The following is an 18,021-nucleotide window of genomic DNA, read 5'->3' on the forward strand; positions in this document are numbered from 1 at the left end:
GCTTGAATGAACAATAGGTCTTGGCCTTTCTATAAGACAGACAAAGATGCTACATGATATAATTTGACAATAAGTCCCCAGTATGAGAAGCTGCCGTAAGTTTATTAAAATCTAAGCAAGGAACCTGATGTAATGTATTCACTTGTATGAAATGCAGATGAGAACAGTGCAATATTTGATGTGCCTGAATAGAAACTTTTGTCTCTCAAATTGCATTCATTGTCGCCTTGAAGTTCTAGGTTTGAATGATAGGGCCTGCTTTAGCCACAAGGGTTGGGCTAGCAAGAAGAGCATCTAGTATCCCAGAGACAGTTAGCAGTGGGATCGTACAACTCAGGGTGCTTCCAGAGGGGGCTTAAACCTACTTCAGAACAGTTTAAAGAAACCTGCTCAGAAGTAGGTTTAAGTCCCCACACCTTTCCCCAAAACCCAGGCTTTCCCGGGTGGGTGTCCCCATACCATCCCACAAACATTTGGGATGGCATTAGGCCACCAACTCCCCCCCCCCCCTCCCAAGCCTTAAAATAAAGAAAAGATTATTGGAAAATTTACATTAGGGTTCTCCAGAGGCAATTAGAGTAATTCAGGACAAAGCCTTCCTGCTTTGCCACAAATTAATCCTCTTTTACCTGAGGTGTTGTTTTGTTGCCTCAGATAAAAGTTCAACAGAGCCCTTGCCATTACGGGCGTCCAAATAAGCCAAGACCATTTTTTAAAAAATGGATCTGGGCACAACCCTATGATTAATACACAGGCAGATAAGGCAGATAAGGAAAGGACAGGTGAGTTTGCTAAATATTTATGTGTGAGATCTTTTTTAAATGTCTTCCACGTCCTATGGAAGTACTTGATAAATTGCTGCTGTGAAACTGGATGGGAAAGATTTCCATAATATTTAAATATTCTTAGTAAAAGTAAGTATGCATTGTGTGTGTTTGTGTACTTGCTTTTCCAGGAATGTCAGTTACTTCTATATAATACATTGTTCTTCCTCTACAAATTCTAATAAGTATGTGAAAATAATAATTAAATTATTCCTAGCTTGATAAATAGAATGTTTTGTTTTAATGGGATCACTGCACTGTGTTATGTACTTAAATGATTTTCCTTTACAGAGAAGAGAATATTAATGAGGTATATGTTTTACTTTGCTGACAAGTCATTGTCAAAAAAAGACATGAAACGTAATAAAAGATTATTTGTGTACAAGTGTTAGTTTTTTTAAAAAAAAAAAACCAATCCTTTAACTACATAGCACTGTATAAGTCTACAAAATAATTTCATTGGGGTTTACTCTAGATAAGAGGGTGATATCCTTTTAAAAAATGTAATTTCTTTAACCACACAATTATATATATATATCTACTAAGAGGTTAAGCTCATAATGACAAAATTAATTATACAGTGGATAGGAAAAAATACTAGGTGCCTTTAGGACCAATTCATAATACTCAGTTTCTCAATGTGAATGAAGGGTCATTGTGGTGTGGAAAAACAACCTTATATGAAAAACTAGCAGTATCATCATCATATTAGGCTTTAAACTTGCATGTTAGGAATTTCTAATATGTTTATGTTTATGAATGTTTCACACTGGGGAGTTTAGAATAAAAATTAATCATTTATCAGTGGTTTCAGAAACATTAGTGTTCTTCTCATTATGAAGTGAGAAACCTTGCTGCAGGTATTAGACAACTGTGTTGGAAAATATATGTCCATCCTTTTCAAATGATATTTATGACAATACTTTTCCCTGCAACAACCAATTATTCTGTTCCAAGTTTCAAACCAAATGTGCCCCTTTCAAGGATATTCCATTTCAGTGCTACCACCACTCTGTTTTTTCCCCACCCCAACAGTACAAATCATATATAGGCTGGGCGTTTTCATTCTACACTAGGCAGTCTTGCTTAAAAGGGTTCTCTCCACCTACAAAGCTTGGGTGTCTGCTAAACTTGCTTCTCTTATATGTGGATGGTGACATTTTGGCTTCATCAGCATTGGCATGCAGAGACCTGAGTTAGCTTTTAGTAGGGGTGTGCATGGTGTCGTTTTTCAAAACAGGATAAGGGAAATCCAACAGTTTTGGGAACCACATCCCTGGCAATGGAACGGGTGGACGGGTGATTTTACTAGGCTGAAACAAACCACATGACTGCCGATATCGGCTGCTTTTGTTTGCGCCATGGCAGCAGTTGTGCGCATGGGAATTTTCCCCCTTAGCCTTGCCTGCGCCATTTTACTTTGGTGGCCTGGTTTCGGAGATTGAGAGAGAGAGGGAGAGGGAGAGAGACAGAGACAGAGATCATGCGCTGGCTTGTGTTCTATCTCAGTGCCGTTGCTACTTAGTATCGCTTTTGGACTCTTAGATTGTGCTTTCCCAGCATGGCAGGAGGTTGAACTAGATGGCCCATGTGGTCTCTTTCAACTCTATTATTCTATAATTCTATGGATTTGATTCCACTGTTTTCCTTTGGCAATTTTATTAAATTCTGTTAGTTTACTATCTTTCACTCCTTCTTTTTACTATTTCGCTAAGGAAGTGAGGGTGGGCGTGCATTTGTGGGGCTGTGAAAGGGCATTGGAGAAATTGTTTAAATATTTTACCTGTGTGTGGGGTGTGTGGTTTAGTGAAGGGAGGGGATTTCCTGACTCCCTAGAGTCCCCGCAAGGAGAATTCAATTCCTCCATAGCCCTATCTGTCTTCTTGCTTCTGTACTCTGTCCTGCATCTTCCTTTCTGCCCCTCCCTGCCCCAGATAGTTACATTTTATTTTTACCAAAAGAAAGCCATTTCTTCTTCTCCTTCACCTCTTTGACTGACTTATTTATTCTCCTCCCCTGCCCTACCTTCTGGCTTATATGTACCCCTGCACTGATTCACCTGGCATGACAACCATGTAGAAATGCAAAAGCTTAGGAACAGTATTTGTTTTTATTAGTAACATTTTGAAAAAAAAAATTCCTATACATTGTGGGATATATGGATCTTTATGAAAGTTGGCAGGAATGATGCTCTGCTGCTGCTCCTATACTGTCACCGTGGAGAAATTCTTCGAGTTTTTTGTAAATGAGATTTTATTTCTAGAAACTTTAAAAATTTCTTAAAGATCAGTGGATGACCCAAATGTTCTGAAACTTGGTGGGCTTGCAGTGGTATATCTGTCCTCCGAGTGTGGCTATTTTCACACCAATAGCCCTAAAAATGACAGAAAGAGGAGAATCAGAAGTTCCCCCATTGCTATCAATGGGCTGAATCTTCCTGGAGCAAAAATTGAACTCCCAACTGATAGATTGAAAAACAACATTTTTTCCCTCTCAAATGCGGGAATGGGGGCACCTGAAAATCAAACACCAAAAATGGCATGAGGCATGAGGCAAATTTCACACCCCTAGCTTTTAGTTGTATATATGATTCCACACAGCAGTAGCTAAAACATTTTTAGGAAACAAAAACACAATTTAGCAAAGAAAATCTTTTGCAGGATTCTATTTTAAAGCTAAGGTTACCACCAAGGTTAATGCAAAGTGTCAAGAAAGTGTGACTATGACAAGATTTAGTGACAATATAAGGACACATTAATGCAAGATCAGTGGCCTGGGCTATTGATTCTTATCATGGGATCCTGCTGAAATGAAGTAATTATTTAATTAGACCTTTATGTATACTCTAATGGTCCCCAGAATAGACTGCTCTCAGTTTTGATTCTTGCTGTTGCATCTTCACTCTCATAAGTGAGAAGAAAGACTCTTAAGGGATTTATTGAATAATTTTACGGGAGTGTGCATACACACGTGCACATCCCATTTGTTAAATGATTCCTGCTGGGTTTTTTTCCTTATTTAGTGTTTAATGTTCTCTTTCCTATCAAGCTTTTGCTAAGAATGCAGACAGATAAAGAGTCATCCTGCATTAATTCTACAGTGTAGATGCATTCAAAGACTTGAGTACAAGCCCAACATTCTCCATTCCTATATTAAATGGAAGGACCTTGTAAATTTCTAACCATTTTCAGCTGACTTTGGTTACAGTCCTCCATAAAGATTCCTGAATGTGTAGCATTTTTTATCACAAAGGCCCCTCTACACTGCCATATATTCCAGTTTAAAGCAGATTATTTTCTTTAAACTGGATTATACGAGTCTCCACTGCCAAATATTCTGGGATCACATCCTGGGATATAGGAACAGTGTGGAAGGGGTGACAGTTCCCTAATGTAATTACAGCCTTCTAGTTGAGTCCTTACATCAGCATGGTGAATTAATAATAGAGAAGGGACAAATTAACATTTCCACATCTCTGTTCTCTACATGGTGTGTATCAAAACAACTTTTTCCTTGGGCCCCTTCTATACTGCCATATAACCCAGATTTTTTTTATTTGAACTGGATTATATGAGTCTACATTGCCATAAAATCCAATTCAAAACAGATAATCTGGATTTTATATGGCCCCTTCCACACAGCTATATAAAATCCACATTGAATTGGATTATATAGTAGTGTGGATTCAGATAACCCAGTTCAAAGTAGATATTGTGGATTATCTGCCTTGATATTCTGGGTTATATGGTTGTGTGGAAGGGCCCATAGTCAGTGCATTCAGAATCATAATCGTGCATAGCACATCTATACATGTTTACATGTCAGAAAGAAATTACATTGAATTCAATGGGCCATACATTCAATAAATGGGTAAAAATGTAGGCTTAATAGTATTTGTAAACACAACACTTTGTTCTTCTTTAGATAGTGCATTTTCTCAAATATCATTCACACCATTGAATTCTCCAGTATCTGCAGGCTCTTGATGACATTTAAAAATTTGTAGTTTACTTTTAACTCTAGCAGATTTCTCTGAAACTACTCATATACTATTGCAAATGTTTAGTGTGTTTCCATTTGTGTTAACATTCAGAGAACACTTCTTGTAGTGCTCTGACAGTGATAATGTATGGTTAATGTCAGACTCCAGTAAAAGAGATCTAAACTACTGGCTGAAAACAACATATTATTATAGAAATACTTGAAAGTTAGAACTATAATGTTGTACATTATTTAGTTCATTTTTCTCAATAAGAGGCCCATCAGTGTAGTTCCTATTCCCACGATCCCTCAAAATGTATTCTGAAGTGTTGGGGATCTTGAATAGCTAAGCAGATTTGGAAGGCAGTGGATGCATGTAAGGATTAGAGTGACTCTAATTTTAAGGTCGTATTTGCTAGCTAAATTATGAAGACTGAGAATGAATGAGAAAAAGTAGTACAAAGACCAAGAAAAGAACAGAGGCCACATCTACACCTGCTGCTTGATGCAAAGTCAGTCTGGAGCATAATACTCCAAACAAGCTGTGAAGCAGCCACGATGGCAGCCAGACCAATCAGTCTAAAATTACTGTTGCACTATTTTGGTGTCCACTAGATCATCCAAATAAGCTAAGGGTGCTCGTACACTGCCAAATAATACAGGATAGAGTTGAATTAACCTACATGCATCCACACAATGAATGCAGGCTGATGTTATTTATTGTATTTGCAGTTCAGGTTTTAAAAACACAGGGGAAGATCTGAATCCTTCAGTAGAGCAAAGTCAGGCTCAAGACAGAAGGCCTGACATACTCATTGGAAGTTGCCATACATTATAGAGAGCCAGCACTGAATTTAAAGTAAGGCCAGGGTTTGGGGTTTTGTTATTGTTCACATAGACAATCCCATAATAAAATAAGTCACCAGATATATCTTCTGAACAGCTCTTTGTTTTATATAGAGAACATTACAATTAGAATCATCAGCTGGGGGAAGGATTTCCATGAGCAGAGGACCCACCTTACACTGGATTTTACCATACTTGTGTGATACCATAGACACATTATGTAACATTATATGGTAGAGAGTTACTGCTGACAGAACAGAAGTTTATTTGCCAGCCTGGCAGAATATTACCTTCCCTAGAAGCAGCAGAAATAATGCTTCCTTCTCTGCTGGATGTTAGAACAATTTGTCATTTGTGTCTCAGAACACCGGGGTTTAACGCTATCCGGGTGAGAGGCTTCTGCCTCATTACAGCCAAGTTCAAAGATCGAGATGCGTGAAGATTGTTGGGAGGAAGGGATATCTTGTTCACTATAGTGGAAAGTTCTGGCACCACTGAATCCTTTGATAAGTGTTTTTGTTTATACAGACTGACATTGGTAGGATAAGAATTATGGGCCCAAGGTTTACATCCCAAAAAAGTACTAGTTTGTTATCTCTAAGGAAAAATGGGGAAGTAATCAATACCTTGTCTGAGTTTGTAATATACTATTAAATATCTCCTTGCTTGAGTCTTACATCTATTGTCAAACTTTCCACATAAAAAGTCCATTCTATGTTCTCTTATCAACATTTGCTCAATTCTGTTTTAATTAAGTTCATAATCAAGTTCTCTTTTTGTTACTAATTTGTTCTATGTTTTAGCAGTTTCCAGGAAGCTATATTTCATGTTTGATTCTCCGCTATTCTCCCTTCTTCTTCCTCTTCTTCTTCTTCTTCTTCTTCTTCTTCTTCTTCTTCTTCTTCTTCTTCTTCTTCTTCTTCTTCTTCTTCTTCTTCTTCTTCTTCTTCTTCTTCTTCTTCTTCTTCTTCTTCTTCTTCTGTAGGGCATTGGAAATCTGGCCTTAAAAGGAATGCAATATTGTTCTAAACTTAAGAGTTTTAAGCCACTTTTAAGAGGATACATTTTGATTTTATCTTGGGCTTTTGTGGATTATATTTCAGGTGCTCAGAAGTAAAATCATTGAATTTCAGATGTACATAAGCACAATAAAAAGAAAGTGATCTCTGTATGATTAATATTGGATGCAAACAATTAGCACAAACATCTTGCCAATAGGTATGACAGTTACATAAGAGAAGCATCTGTTACTACATGCAAAAAATCTTCTGAGCAAATTAATACCTCTGATGTAGTAATTTTTTAATTCTGTTTTCTTGGAAATGTTTGCTTTGTTCTGTTGTGTTGTTACCAAGATATCCTGTTAGCCAGATGTCCTGATATGTCTTATGGGTTTTTTAGATCTTTATCAACATTTCACTAAACATAAAGATGTTGTGAAAATCCATTTATTAATATATACAATGTTTAGAAAACTGTTACCTCAATTTCAGATCTTCCAAGATAAACTGAAAGTTATAAATGTGTCCAAATTCAGCTGTCTCCCACACAAGTCTTTCCTTAAATGCCTTTGTTCTGCAATAGCCACTCTAAAGATGTCTTGAAAAGCGATCATCACACAAGGAGAAAGCATTGCCTCCCCCTGGCCCAAAATATTGTTTTTGGAGAAGCATGAAAAAATGAGTAAAATACAGAGATGGAGTGAGTGAATTTGGTTTACCCAAGAAAGCTGGCGTTGTATTTCAGCTACTGTGTTTCCAGGGATTCTTCAGTCAAATGGTGACGCTAGTCTGGGAATTCTGGGAACTGCTGACCCCCAAAAAAACCTTTTCCAACCTCTGAGTAGAATGCTTAAGGGAACATAGCTAATTCATGTATCACTGTTTGATAATTCAGTGATAATTCATGTATCACTGTTATTAAAGAACCTGAGGTTATCAACAAAAATTGTATATTTTGTCAAGTTCAACTGGCATGTTCTCTTTGCCTATTCAACACCATGGCTAGAATCTTGTTGGGGAATATATCTTTCTTGGGCATCAAAAAAGAAGTTATTCAGTGCCTCTTTGTGCAATGCTTTTGTTTGGGTGAACCAAAACAACTAAAGAACTCCCAGGCACAACTCTGCCCCAGGTGTACCTTGAGAAGTAATAACAGTCTGCATCTTTGTCTAGGTGATGAAAACTCTTCCTTCATTTCCAGATGTAATAAAGCATTTGAATAGCACTTTAGATCAATACAGTGGCCATTGTGTGGTCAGGGACAGACCTATGGTGGTTCTTGTGTATCTGGAGAATAAGGAACAGCCTTCTTTCTGCCCCTGTGCACAACTACACTGCCAACAGTTCAGTGGGACCTTGGCCTCTATATTTTCCTCCTCAAAACTTTACCTCCCTACAACTAGTTTGACTTTGGAGATTTTGACTGGCATTCTATTTGTAATCCCAACATGCATCTCTCCAATTCACTATTTTGGTAATGGTAAAAGTTAGAATTCTCTAACACCCTCAGAAAACAGAAAACCATATTTCTTTTAAATCCTTCTTTTCCATGCTGCCCACTTTCAAATATGATCATAAAATGGCTGTTGGAAAATGGAAAACATCCGAGAAGCATCTGGATACTTCCCTTTAGACAGACGAATAATGAAGGCATCAACCCCCCAGGGCCTCTGGGAGGATCCACAGATACATCTGGCTATAGAGACATAGCCAGATGCTTTCCAGACATCCTCTCCTCTCTCCAAACCATGTCAGGGGCAGTCAGCATCAATAGGGCAGGTTTATAGGAAAATGAAACAGGAGGCATAACATCTTTCTGCCTGCAGAACATTTACACTGCATCTTCATGATGTAGAATCTCAGTCCATTATTACACTATGAGGAGAGTCTTGTGTGTAAACCAAGAGTTCCTTGTTGAAAATTAATGTAAGCCAAATCCACCTTTATATACCTTCCCCTCCCCAATTTTTCTGAATCCTCCCTCAGTCGTTGTCAAATTCACTCACATTGCCAACCAACTGCACACATTTTTTTCACCAATGCACAACCAGGAATGACTCAAATGTGCTGAACATTTTCTGATCAACTCTAGTTTTAACGCCGAAAAAACCAAATATTTCCTTCAGTGTAAAGATCAGTGCATCCAGGCTATAGCACCCTCTTCTAAATTAGGTGGCAGACTAGTGTTTGTAACACCTAAGGGTGGATACTGTGAGTATAGTTAATAGAAGTGGTCACTGACAATTAAAGTGCCAATCTCACCTTGATGGGTTTATTGATGGAATAAATTGCAAACAATGTCAATGCCCAGTTAAACCAAAGCCAGGCAATGCAGGGAGTTCTCAAATTTAGTATGTTCTCACAGCAAACATGTTACTATCATGGCACTACTTTAAACATTGGGGAAACAGTGATCCTAGTCAGGGTAATATAACACACTTCAATATCAGCCCACATCACACCTAATTTAGATGTGTGTTTATGTGTACATGCATGTATTGGTGTGAATGGGTGTTTATATCCAGTCCAGAGCTGAGAAGAGTTACCTTTTGATCTACAAGTTCCCAAATCCTCTAGGCCTCCTGGACTTATTGTCTGGAGAGTTTGGAAATCGGAACTCTAAAAGTAATATTCTCAAGCTGTAAACTTCACCTCATCCTCCATTGCCCATACAATGGAGGATGAGTTCCCAATGAGATCTGCAGTTACTGATAGACTTCTCCACCCAACAGAGGCTGGTTGTCCATAGACAGGCAGAATCTTTGACCAATTGTTTATTGTTCAGAATAAAATGGAGAATGGATTCTCCTTCCTGCAGACAAGGGAGACATTCCTGACTCAGAGCAACTCATTCCTGAATTCAACACTACAGCTGAGGGAGAACAGGGCCAGTAAAGAAAGAAAGCTGAAGACTGGGCAGGGAAGAACTTTGCTATAACTAAAACTGTCAGTCATACACTGGAAGACATGGAACAACATCCTCTCTTTTGAAAGCCAGGGATTAGTGCTGGGAGATTAAAGAACCGTGTATCTCTCGATCAGCCCCTTTCTACTCCCCAGCACAGAAAATTGCAAGCTTGTTCAGCTAAACCAGCAGCACTGCACTGAACTTGGGAAAGATAAGCAATTGTCAATGGGGAAACCAATATTTTGAGTCAAGCAGCGATCAAATTTAGTTTTAAAAGAAAAAAACAAGAGGATTTTTTTTACCCTCAAAACATCATTATTTGCTAAATAGCATTTGCTTTCCCTAATATTTGCAAAAACAGTCAGCGGGAAGTGACTGCCTTCCACTAAGATAATGAGTCAAAGAAACACAGAAAGCATATGGAGCTGAAAGGATGATTGTGCAGCCCAGTAAACACAAACCGAAATACGTTCAATATTGCCAGAAAAGGATCATGGGTGAACTTCTTTTATGGACTCTAAAAACAAAAATATAGATAATGGCCTTTAATCCATTGTATGTATATGTGTGTTTACTTCTCCCGCTTCCAAGTTATCTACTAGTATAATTGTTACAACATAGGGCAGGTTGATGTGACCTTTTTAACTTTGCTTTAGCCCAGTGTCAGCCAGGAGTGTGCTGAGTTTTTACCTTTCCAAATTAAGGATGAAGGAAGGTTTTGTTCTTTACTCCTTTCAAAGTGAACTGAAGTGATCCATGTTCCCTGAACTAATAAATTGATCAGAATGGAAGTCCTTGAGAGATGGTCTCACTATATTAGGACATCCTGTCATGACCGTATATTAGACAGTAGCAAAATGTCCTTAGTTGGGTGAGAGAATACATTTTAAAGTAATAACTGAAATACAAATGGGAGTTGTTTATTCATTCAGTTGCTTCCGACTCTTAGTGACCTCATGGACCAGCCCATGCCAGAGCTCCCTGTCGGATGCCATCCATCCATCTTGCCCTTGGTCAACCCCTTTTCCTTTTTCCTTCCATTTTCCCCAGCATCATTCTCTTCTCTAAGCTATCCTGTCTTCTCATTATGTGATCAAAGTACTTCATCTTTGCCTCTAATATCCTTCTTTCCAGTAAGCAGCCGGGTATTATTTCCTGGAGTATGGACTGGTTGGATCTTCTTGCGGTCCAAGGCACTCTCAGAATTTTCCTCCAACACCACAGTTCAAAAGTGTCTATCTCCCTTCGCACAGCCTTCCTTATGGTCCAGCTCTCACATCCATAGGTTACTACGGGGAATACCATTGCTTTAACTATGCAGACTTTGTATTCTAATTTCCTGGCTGCAGTCTGCATCTGCAGTAATCTTCGCACCCAGAAATACAAAGTCTGTCAAATGGGAGGGAGTACTTTAATTCAGAACTATGTCTGAGTGACACACTGATACTTTTTGCTGTCCTTGTGTGCCTTCAAGTCATTCCTAACTTAGATGACTCTAGGAGGAACCCTATCATGGAGTTTTATTGGCAAGATTTGTTCAGAGGGAGTTTAACTTAGCCTTCCGCTGAGGCTGACAGAGTGTGACTTAAGGTGACAGTGGGTGACTTAAGGTGACAATGGGTTTCCATGACTGAGCAGAGATTTTAACCCTTGTTTCCAGAGTCCTAGTTCTATGCTCAAAACACTAAACCATTCTGGAAGATAACCTTTCTTTAGAATCTATAATGTTCTGACAATTATCAAGCTAGCATAGATCTCTCTAAGCCCGAATTTACTTGTTATATTTAAACCATTCAAGGCTTACTTGAATAAACCTATTTGCAAGCTGACAAGAATGAATACTTAGGGATGGATGAATTGCTCTGTCTGCAAAGGAAATTGGCCTTTAAATATCACAAATAACAGTGCTGAGGTGTTTACTTCCACATGCCTTGGAATCATTGATATCTATGCTAGCTTCATTAATTGGCAAGATGGGTTTCACAGGAAGATACTATGCTATGTTATTGTCAGGAAGTACAAATTGTGGATTTACTGTCTGAGAGCTATGTTTTTCACTCTTCAGGTCTTTGGATAGAAATAGTAAATTGACTCTCTTTGTTTTCTTTTTCCTGCCCTTAAACTTTATAGGTCAGCCCTACCCCAGGATGCATCCGTGCATTAATGAAGATGCTGTACTGCCCTTACTGCCGGGGACTTCCCACTGTGAAACCTTGCAACAACTACTGCCTCAACGTAATGAAGGGCTGCCTTGCCAACCAAGCTGATTTGGATACTGAATGGAATCTCTTCATAGGTAGGAATGCTTGGGAGAAGGAGGGGTGTGAAGGGAGAGGGAGGAAAATAGAACTTCATGACAAGTGCAGAAAAGTTCAGCATTTGCCAAAATGAAAATAGAATATCCTAACTGAATGCCTTCACATGATTGTCACTCACAGCCTTGGATCAAGGTTTCGGTAGTCTGTAGGAAAGAATCATTGTTCCACCTTCGAGCTATTTTCATGAAATCTCCCTCAGTGTCACATTGTCATGCTACAGTGAAGTTAAATATCTAGATGTGTGTGAGAAAGAGAAAAGGATTGAAAGAGAGATTGAGAGAGTATATGCGTGAGAGAGAAGTACTCTGGAATGTTTGGATTAAGTTTATGATAACAAGTCTAGAAGGGGAAAATGGAGAGAACGAGAGTGCTGTGCATTTGAAAGTATAGCTTCAAGCCTATCTGCCACTTACAAATATAAAGGCAGCATGGAGCATGCTTGATTTCTGTCCTAAATCAAGTAAGTCTGGGATGGGGGGAAGGCACTCTGAGAACATCAGCCCCACAATTCATATTACAAAAAAAAAAAAAGCCAAACTCTTTCCTTCCAAACACTGAATAATTAGGTGGTATCGCATTGCCTGCCTAAACACCCTAAAGGCACTGGGTCTTTAATCCTTTGAAGTTAAGCAGGGTCAGTCCTGGTTAGTACTTGGATAGAACACCGCCAATGAATTTTGGATGTATTTCAGAGGAAAGAACTGACAAGACCACCTCTTGAGTATTCCTTGCCAAAGGAAACCCTATCAAATTTATGATATCATGATGGGTTGACAGGCAAGTTGAAGGTTTATGCACACACCACACTGATAAATAGGAAAGAAAGATTTTCATTTCGGGCAGATGTAGGCTCCTCTATAATTCTCCCAGCAATTTGGTGAAGCATATTCCTTGCCTAAACAAACCCTATGAAATTCATGGTGTCACCATAGGGTAACAGGTGAATTCAGGGCAAGTGAAAATACACACACAAATGCACACATGCAGCCAAAGGATTCTAGAAGAGTCCAGGTGAGAGAGCAAAGACTGAACTGCAACAGAACAGAACGTACAGTAACCACAATACAGAGAAAGTGAAAAGAGGAAGAGGGGGAAGGAGAGAAATTGATTTGAACGTGTCCTTCATCTGATTTATGCAGCCGCAGGATACATATTTTTTTTAAAATAAAGTACTAGGGAAATGAGGTGAGTATCTGACACTTTCCCAGTCAAAGCAAATTCCGCTGGCTGCTGAGAGTGGTATTTTTTCTTCTTCCTTGCCACAAAAATAGCAATTAATTCCCTTGAAGTGCTTGCCTAATCTTGCTACGTTTGTTCTTTCTAATCTTGCTGCCTTCTTCCTATACCTTTGTAGAAAACAAGAGCACAGTGAGCAACAAAGCAGAGCTCTGCTACGAAGGGCAAGATAAATAAAAAAAATAAGTGTAGGGAAAAAAACCTTGACATTTTTATTTTGACAGAAAATGCACAGGTGAACTTGTTTCCTCTATAGAACAGCATGAGCATGATGTGTTGGCTTTAAAAACTTTGTAGAAATGCAGAGGTGATGAAAAATCAAGGTGAAGGAAGTCACAGTGAGGAAAAACATGTAATTTCTTTGTTGTTGTTTGGAGAAAAGACAGGGAATGGTGCTGACTGAGAATCTGCTTATATTCTCGGTTATCTGAAAATACACCCCTCTGGTTGGAGTGAATGGAAAGAGATTCAAGAAGAGCCAGCAAATCAGAAGCTGTTCTTAGCAGCCAGGTCTTTCCTCCAAGATAAGTGAGCATATATTCCAGGGAATTGGAACCTGTGCTCTAGATGTTGTTTAACTTCCATCAGCCTTAGATAGCATCTCCAATGGAAAAGAATAATGGGTAATGTTGTCTAATAATATCTAGTGGGCACAGGTTCATCTGAGGTGGTGCAGAACCCCCACATCCTAGGTAAAATTGAGGGTTGTAAAAATGTTGTGTCTCCAATTGCAGTGTTCAGTATGCATCTTCCATTCTGGAAAGACAAAAAACAAGGAAGTGAATCGGGAACACTGAAAGTGGACCTTTCATGTACAGGCCTGTGACCCTTATGGATGTTTAGAGCTTAGAATCATTCTCAGAATCATTCATCATTTTTATGAGAACTACATTTGTCTTTGTTCACAAGTGATTCATATCCTATTGTCAGCACTGGTGTGTTTTCCCTGCAATAGTCAATACCGTTATGGTTAAAAAAATGGCTAACACTTTGACACATGTAACATTTATGCAATCATGATGCAAGAATTCTAACATTTGCATCATTTTCATTTAGCAATTTAAAGTGCCTTCTATAATTGAAAAGATGATTTGCACCATTACTTTTAACTTGTTACTTACAGTCTCATTTTAACATAATACATACCATATATTTTCATGTGTAAGGTGATCTCGACCATTGACTATTTTGGTTGGTATAGAAATGGCAGCTACATGCCACATGGGGCTGACCCGAGGTAATCTGGGGCATGGCCACCTTAATGGATAGGATCATTGAGTTGAGGACAGTTTTGGGGGCCTAAATCGTGTATTTTGATATGACCCATAGATAATGCAAGGGTCATTTTGAGGAGAGGGCAAAGCACTGATTCCACCTAAGGATCCACCATTTCCCCACCCAGACATTAAAAATGACCAGAAGCAAGTACAGAGAGTTGGTGCTTATTTTAGGTTCTTTCCAGGAGGGTCTAAGTTTACACCATTCTATCAGAGAAGGTGATGGTTCCTTTTTTCTTTTTTTTTTTGAATAAATGTTGAGGTACAGTACTTACCTAGACCCATGGATAAGTTGACCCAGGTTTTTTGGGATTTATTTTTTGACTAAAGGTTTTAGACTTAAACATGTGTGTATATGGTAGTCCAAGGCACATTGACATTGGGGAAAGACTCTGTGTTCTCATTTGGGAAGAAGAACTGCAACTTGTTATACTTTCAGCTTTGCTGAAATAGATAATTTTCAGAACTTCAAGAGAGATTGAATTACAAGCAGGTTCCTTCTGTCAGATAGCTGTCATCCCCTTCTAATAACAATCATCATATGCAGTTCTCATCATATGAAACACAACTTCTGTGAGCTGAAAGTATACAGCATCACTGAGCTATGAAAGATTGGATAGAATGCATGAACAATTTTACCTCTTGAGCTTGTGTTGGCAACATAGCATGATGAAAGAATTGTAATTTTGTGCATTAACAGCCTTTGCTTAGGTAAATGTGACAATATTTATGATCCCACTGCCGCCACCAAAAAGCGGGGTTATCTTCTTCAGTTTATTTGTGCAAATCAGGACCTAACTGGCAAAGAGGCAAGAGAGATGGAGATGAAACTATCCAGAATTTTTGCAGATAACTTTCATTTGGCTGTTGGAAAAGGTAAACAGATTATTCAGAAAATGAATGTAATGCCTGTGTTGCTACACAGCCATGCAAAGCTGGAAGTCTATCCAACTGCTGTGTCTACATTTTTGTCATATGGTCTGTCAAGGCAGGTTCTGGATGAAATGAACCAGAATTTGTAAGTAATCCACTGGAACTGATAGAAGTTACTCATAACAGTTTTCCTTTTTAATAACAAGTGTAACACCAACACTTTTGAAAGCTATAATAGAAGCAACTGTAATGTTGTAGTGTTAACACAATTCATTGCATCTAAAACATTGCTTTGTTTATAGGAAAAACGTGAGTATTTATATTTAGACAAATTATCCCCAACCAAGTTTTTATCCTCCAACTGTCCTAAATAGACAAGGATATTATTTTATGGGCTCTACAATACTCACCCAAATCTCCTTTTGCCATCCTATTATGTATTTGTCTCTGGAAGTATTCACCCTTATACAACTTCTACAGTTTGTACACATCTTCTTTCCATGCTTTGTTACTACCATCCTTGAAAGTTTTATTTGATGAATATCCTGAGCGGATTTGACATTGCCACAGAAATCGTAGGAAGATTCAGCAAAACTAGTCTGCCTTGCTTCTCATGTATATCTCTTTGCTTGTCACCAAAACCCCAGAGAGATAAAAGTAAGAAATCCTAGCCTTCCTGTCTCAGTGCTTACAGGGCTTAATCCTAAATGACTTTCATTAACATGAGAATAGAAGCCTCATCTTACAATAAGCCACCCTTATTTCCTTTACACAAACATTGTCTCTTGTCATTTCTAGGATGTGTAAAATGTTGATGAATCTACCAAGTGGTGGGTGGTCAACCTTTTCTAATCCGAATAGTTTTTCCTATTATAAAATGGCATGTTATTTTCCTGGAAGATTCAGATTTAATCTAAGTATCTTTGGGAGAATTATTTGATATGTGGTTAATTTCTATTTTTCTGTACCTATATCGTCAAAGGCTTAAGTGACCATATGATCATAGAATCATAGAGTTGAAAGAGACCAGATAGACCATCCAGTCCAACCCCCTGAATGCAAGAAAAGCACAATCAAAGCACCCAAACAGATGGCCATCCAGCCTCTGTTTAAAAGCCTCCAAAGAAGGAGCTTCCACTATACTCCGAGGCAGTGAGTTCCACTGTTGAACAGTTCTTCCTAATGTTCAGGTAGAATCTCCTTTCCTGTAATTTGAACCCATTACTCCAAATCCCAGTCCCAGGGCAGCAGAAAACAAACCTGATTTCTCTTCCTTATGACTTCCTTTCAACTATTTAAACATAGCTATTATGATCTCTGTTTCCTTAGTCCTTATGTAAAGACCTATGAACAAGTACATACCACACTGGGGTAGAGAGATTTTCAGCAATATTTAAAATGTGAAATCAGTGACTTAATTTTGTAATAAAATACTATTTTCTTTTTAAAAAATCAATGGTTTTAAATTCCCCCTGAATTTCAATTATTTTCCCAATCACTCTGGTATGCTACTTACCATGGCAGGAGTAGAAATCATATAGCACATAGCCCAGACCATTACAGATTTAACCCAATTGTCCAGACTCCTGAGAAGTCCTGGGATACTCCAGAGTTTCCCATAAACTTCAGAGTATATCTGAAGTTTACCTAAAGCAGGGAAAGTCGGACTGAGGCGAGAAAACCTGAGCTGCTAACTGGAAGTCTCTATGTGTTGTGGAGAAAACCAGGATTTGTGGTAGGTCCAGGTTTTCTTGTTAGTAAAGACAAACCCTTAGTCTAGTTCCTCAGCAGAAATCTATCCATCATAGGGAGACTACCTGCAGCACTGATGACAGCACCAGAGCCTCAGGCCTCACAAAAAATGCAACCCTCCACCACAGAATGGTAGTGCCAGATAACTTATTTAAAACATCTAAATCACTTCTCTCATTCTTTCATACACTCATTTTCTAGCTAGCTCTGACCTAAAACCCCAATCTAATTCCTTCCTAATACTGATACACTACTCCTGTGATAAAGTAGAGAAGATATAGAGAGAGATAATGATTTTTGAAATGCTTCATATTTGAAACAAGGCCTTTGACTCAGTTATTTTGGTAACACTGCTGAAGTTGGTAATAATGTGAGTCATTCACACTGTTACACATTGCGGAATTTCCAAAGATAAATACTGAAGCATCTCCCCATCAGATATGGAAAATTTCTGTTTTGAAAGTAACCCTTATCAGTATCCACACCTGGATGTTATACTCTGGTACAGGCAGACAAAATAGATTATATGGGTTTGTTCTTAAGCTGAATTTGTATGTAAGTTTAATAATAATTGGTTCTGGATAACATAGGGAAGGGTTAACACCCCTGTAACGTTTGCTTTGCCTCAGTTTCTGGCCTTGTGACCATTGGATTTTAACATTTTTGGCTTGTTGTGGAAACAAGGATTAGTGATAAAGCTTCAGTTGAGACATCTTTTCCCCATGATAACTCTTCCAGGAGTGAATTTCCCTTTCTAGGGGTAAGTTCTCTCACTTCCTGTTGTTTCATCTATTTGTAAAGAGGAGTCAATGTAAGTTGGAAGTTTGTAACTCATGAACTGCCTGTACTCACTGATGCATAAGACCCTATTAGTTATTTTAACTAGGCAAATTGTGGCATACACATCCCACTAACACATTGTTCTATTTATTCAGTATTTTGAAACAAGCAGAAGCTGATGAATAAGTTATAAGAATGGTCTGATATCAAGAAAGGGAAGGGGAA

At 38.4% G+C, this 18,021-nt stretch overlaps 1 protein-coding gene across 3 annotated transcripts in view; it reads left to right on the plus strand.

Annotated features, from left to right (window-relative positions):
* gpc6 (glypican 6) overlaps positions 1–18,021 on the plus strand; it is a 954,464-nt gene that overhangs the window by 693,326 nt on the left and 243,117 nt on the right. For all 3 annotated transcript variants that reach the window (XM_062977295.1, XM_008106861.3, XM_003218685.4), the window contains exon 4: positions 11,691–11,856. In XM_062977295.1, coding sequence (XP_062833365.1) covers positions 11,691–11,856 — 166 coding nt within the window. The remainder of the gene's footprint in view (positions 1–11,690; positions 11,857–18,021) is intronic.

This window comes from Anolis carolinensis, chromosome 3, assembly GCF_035594765.1.
Source record: "Anolis carolinensis isolate JA03-04 chromosome 3, rAnoCar3.1.pri, whole genome shotgun sequence".
NCBI classification, from domain to species: Eukaryota; Metazoa; Chordata; class Lepidosauria; order Squamata; family Dactyloidae; genus Anolis; species Anolis carolinensis.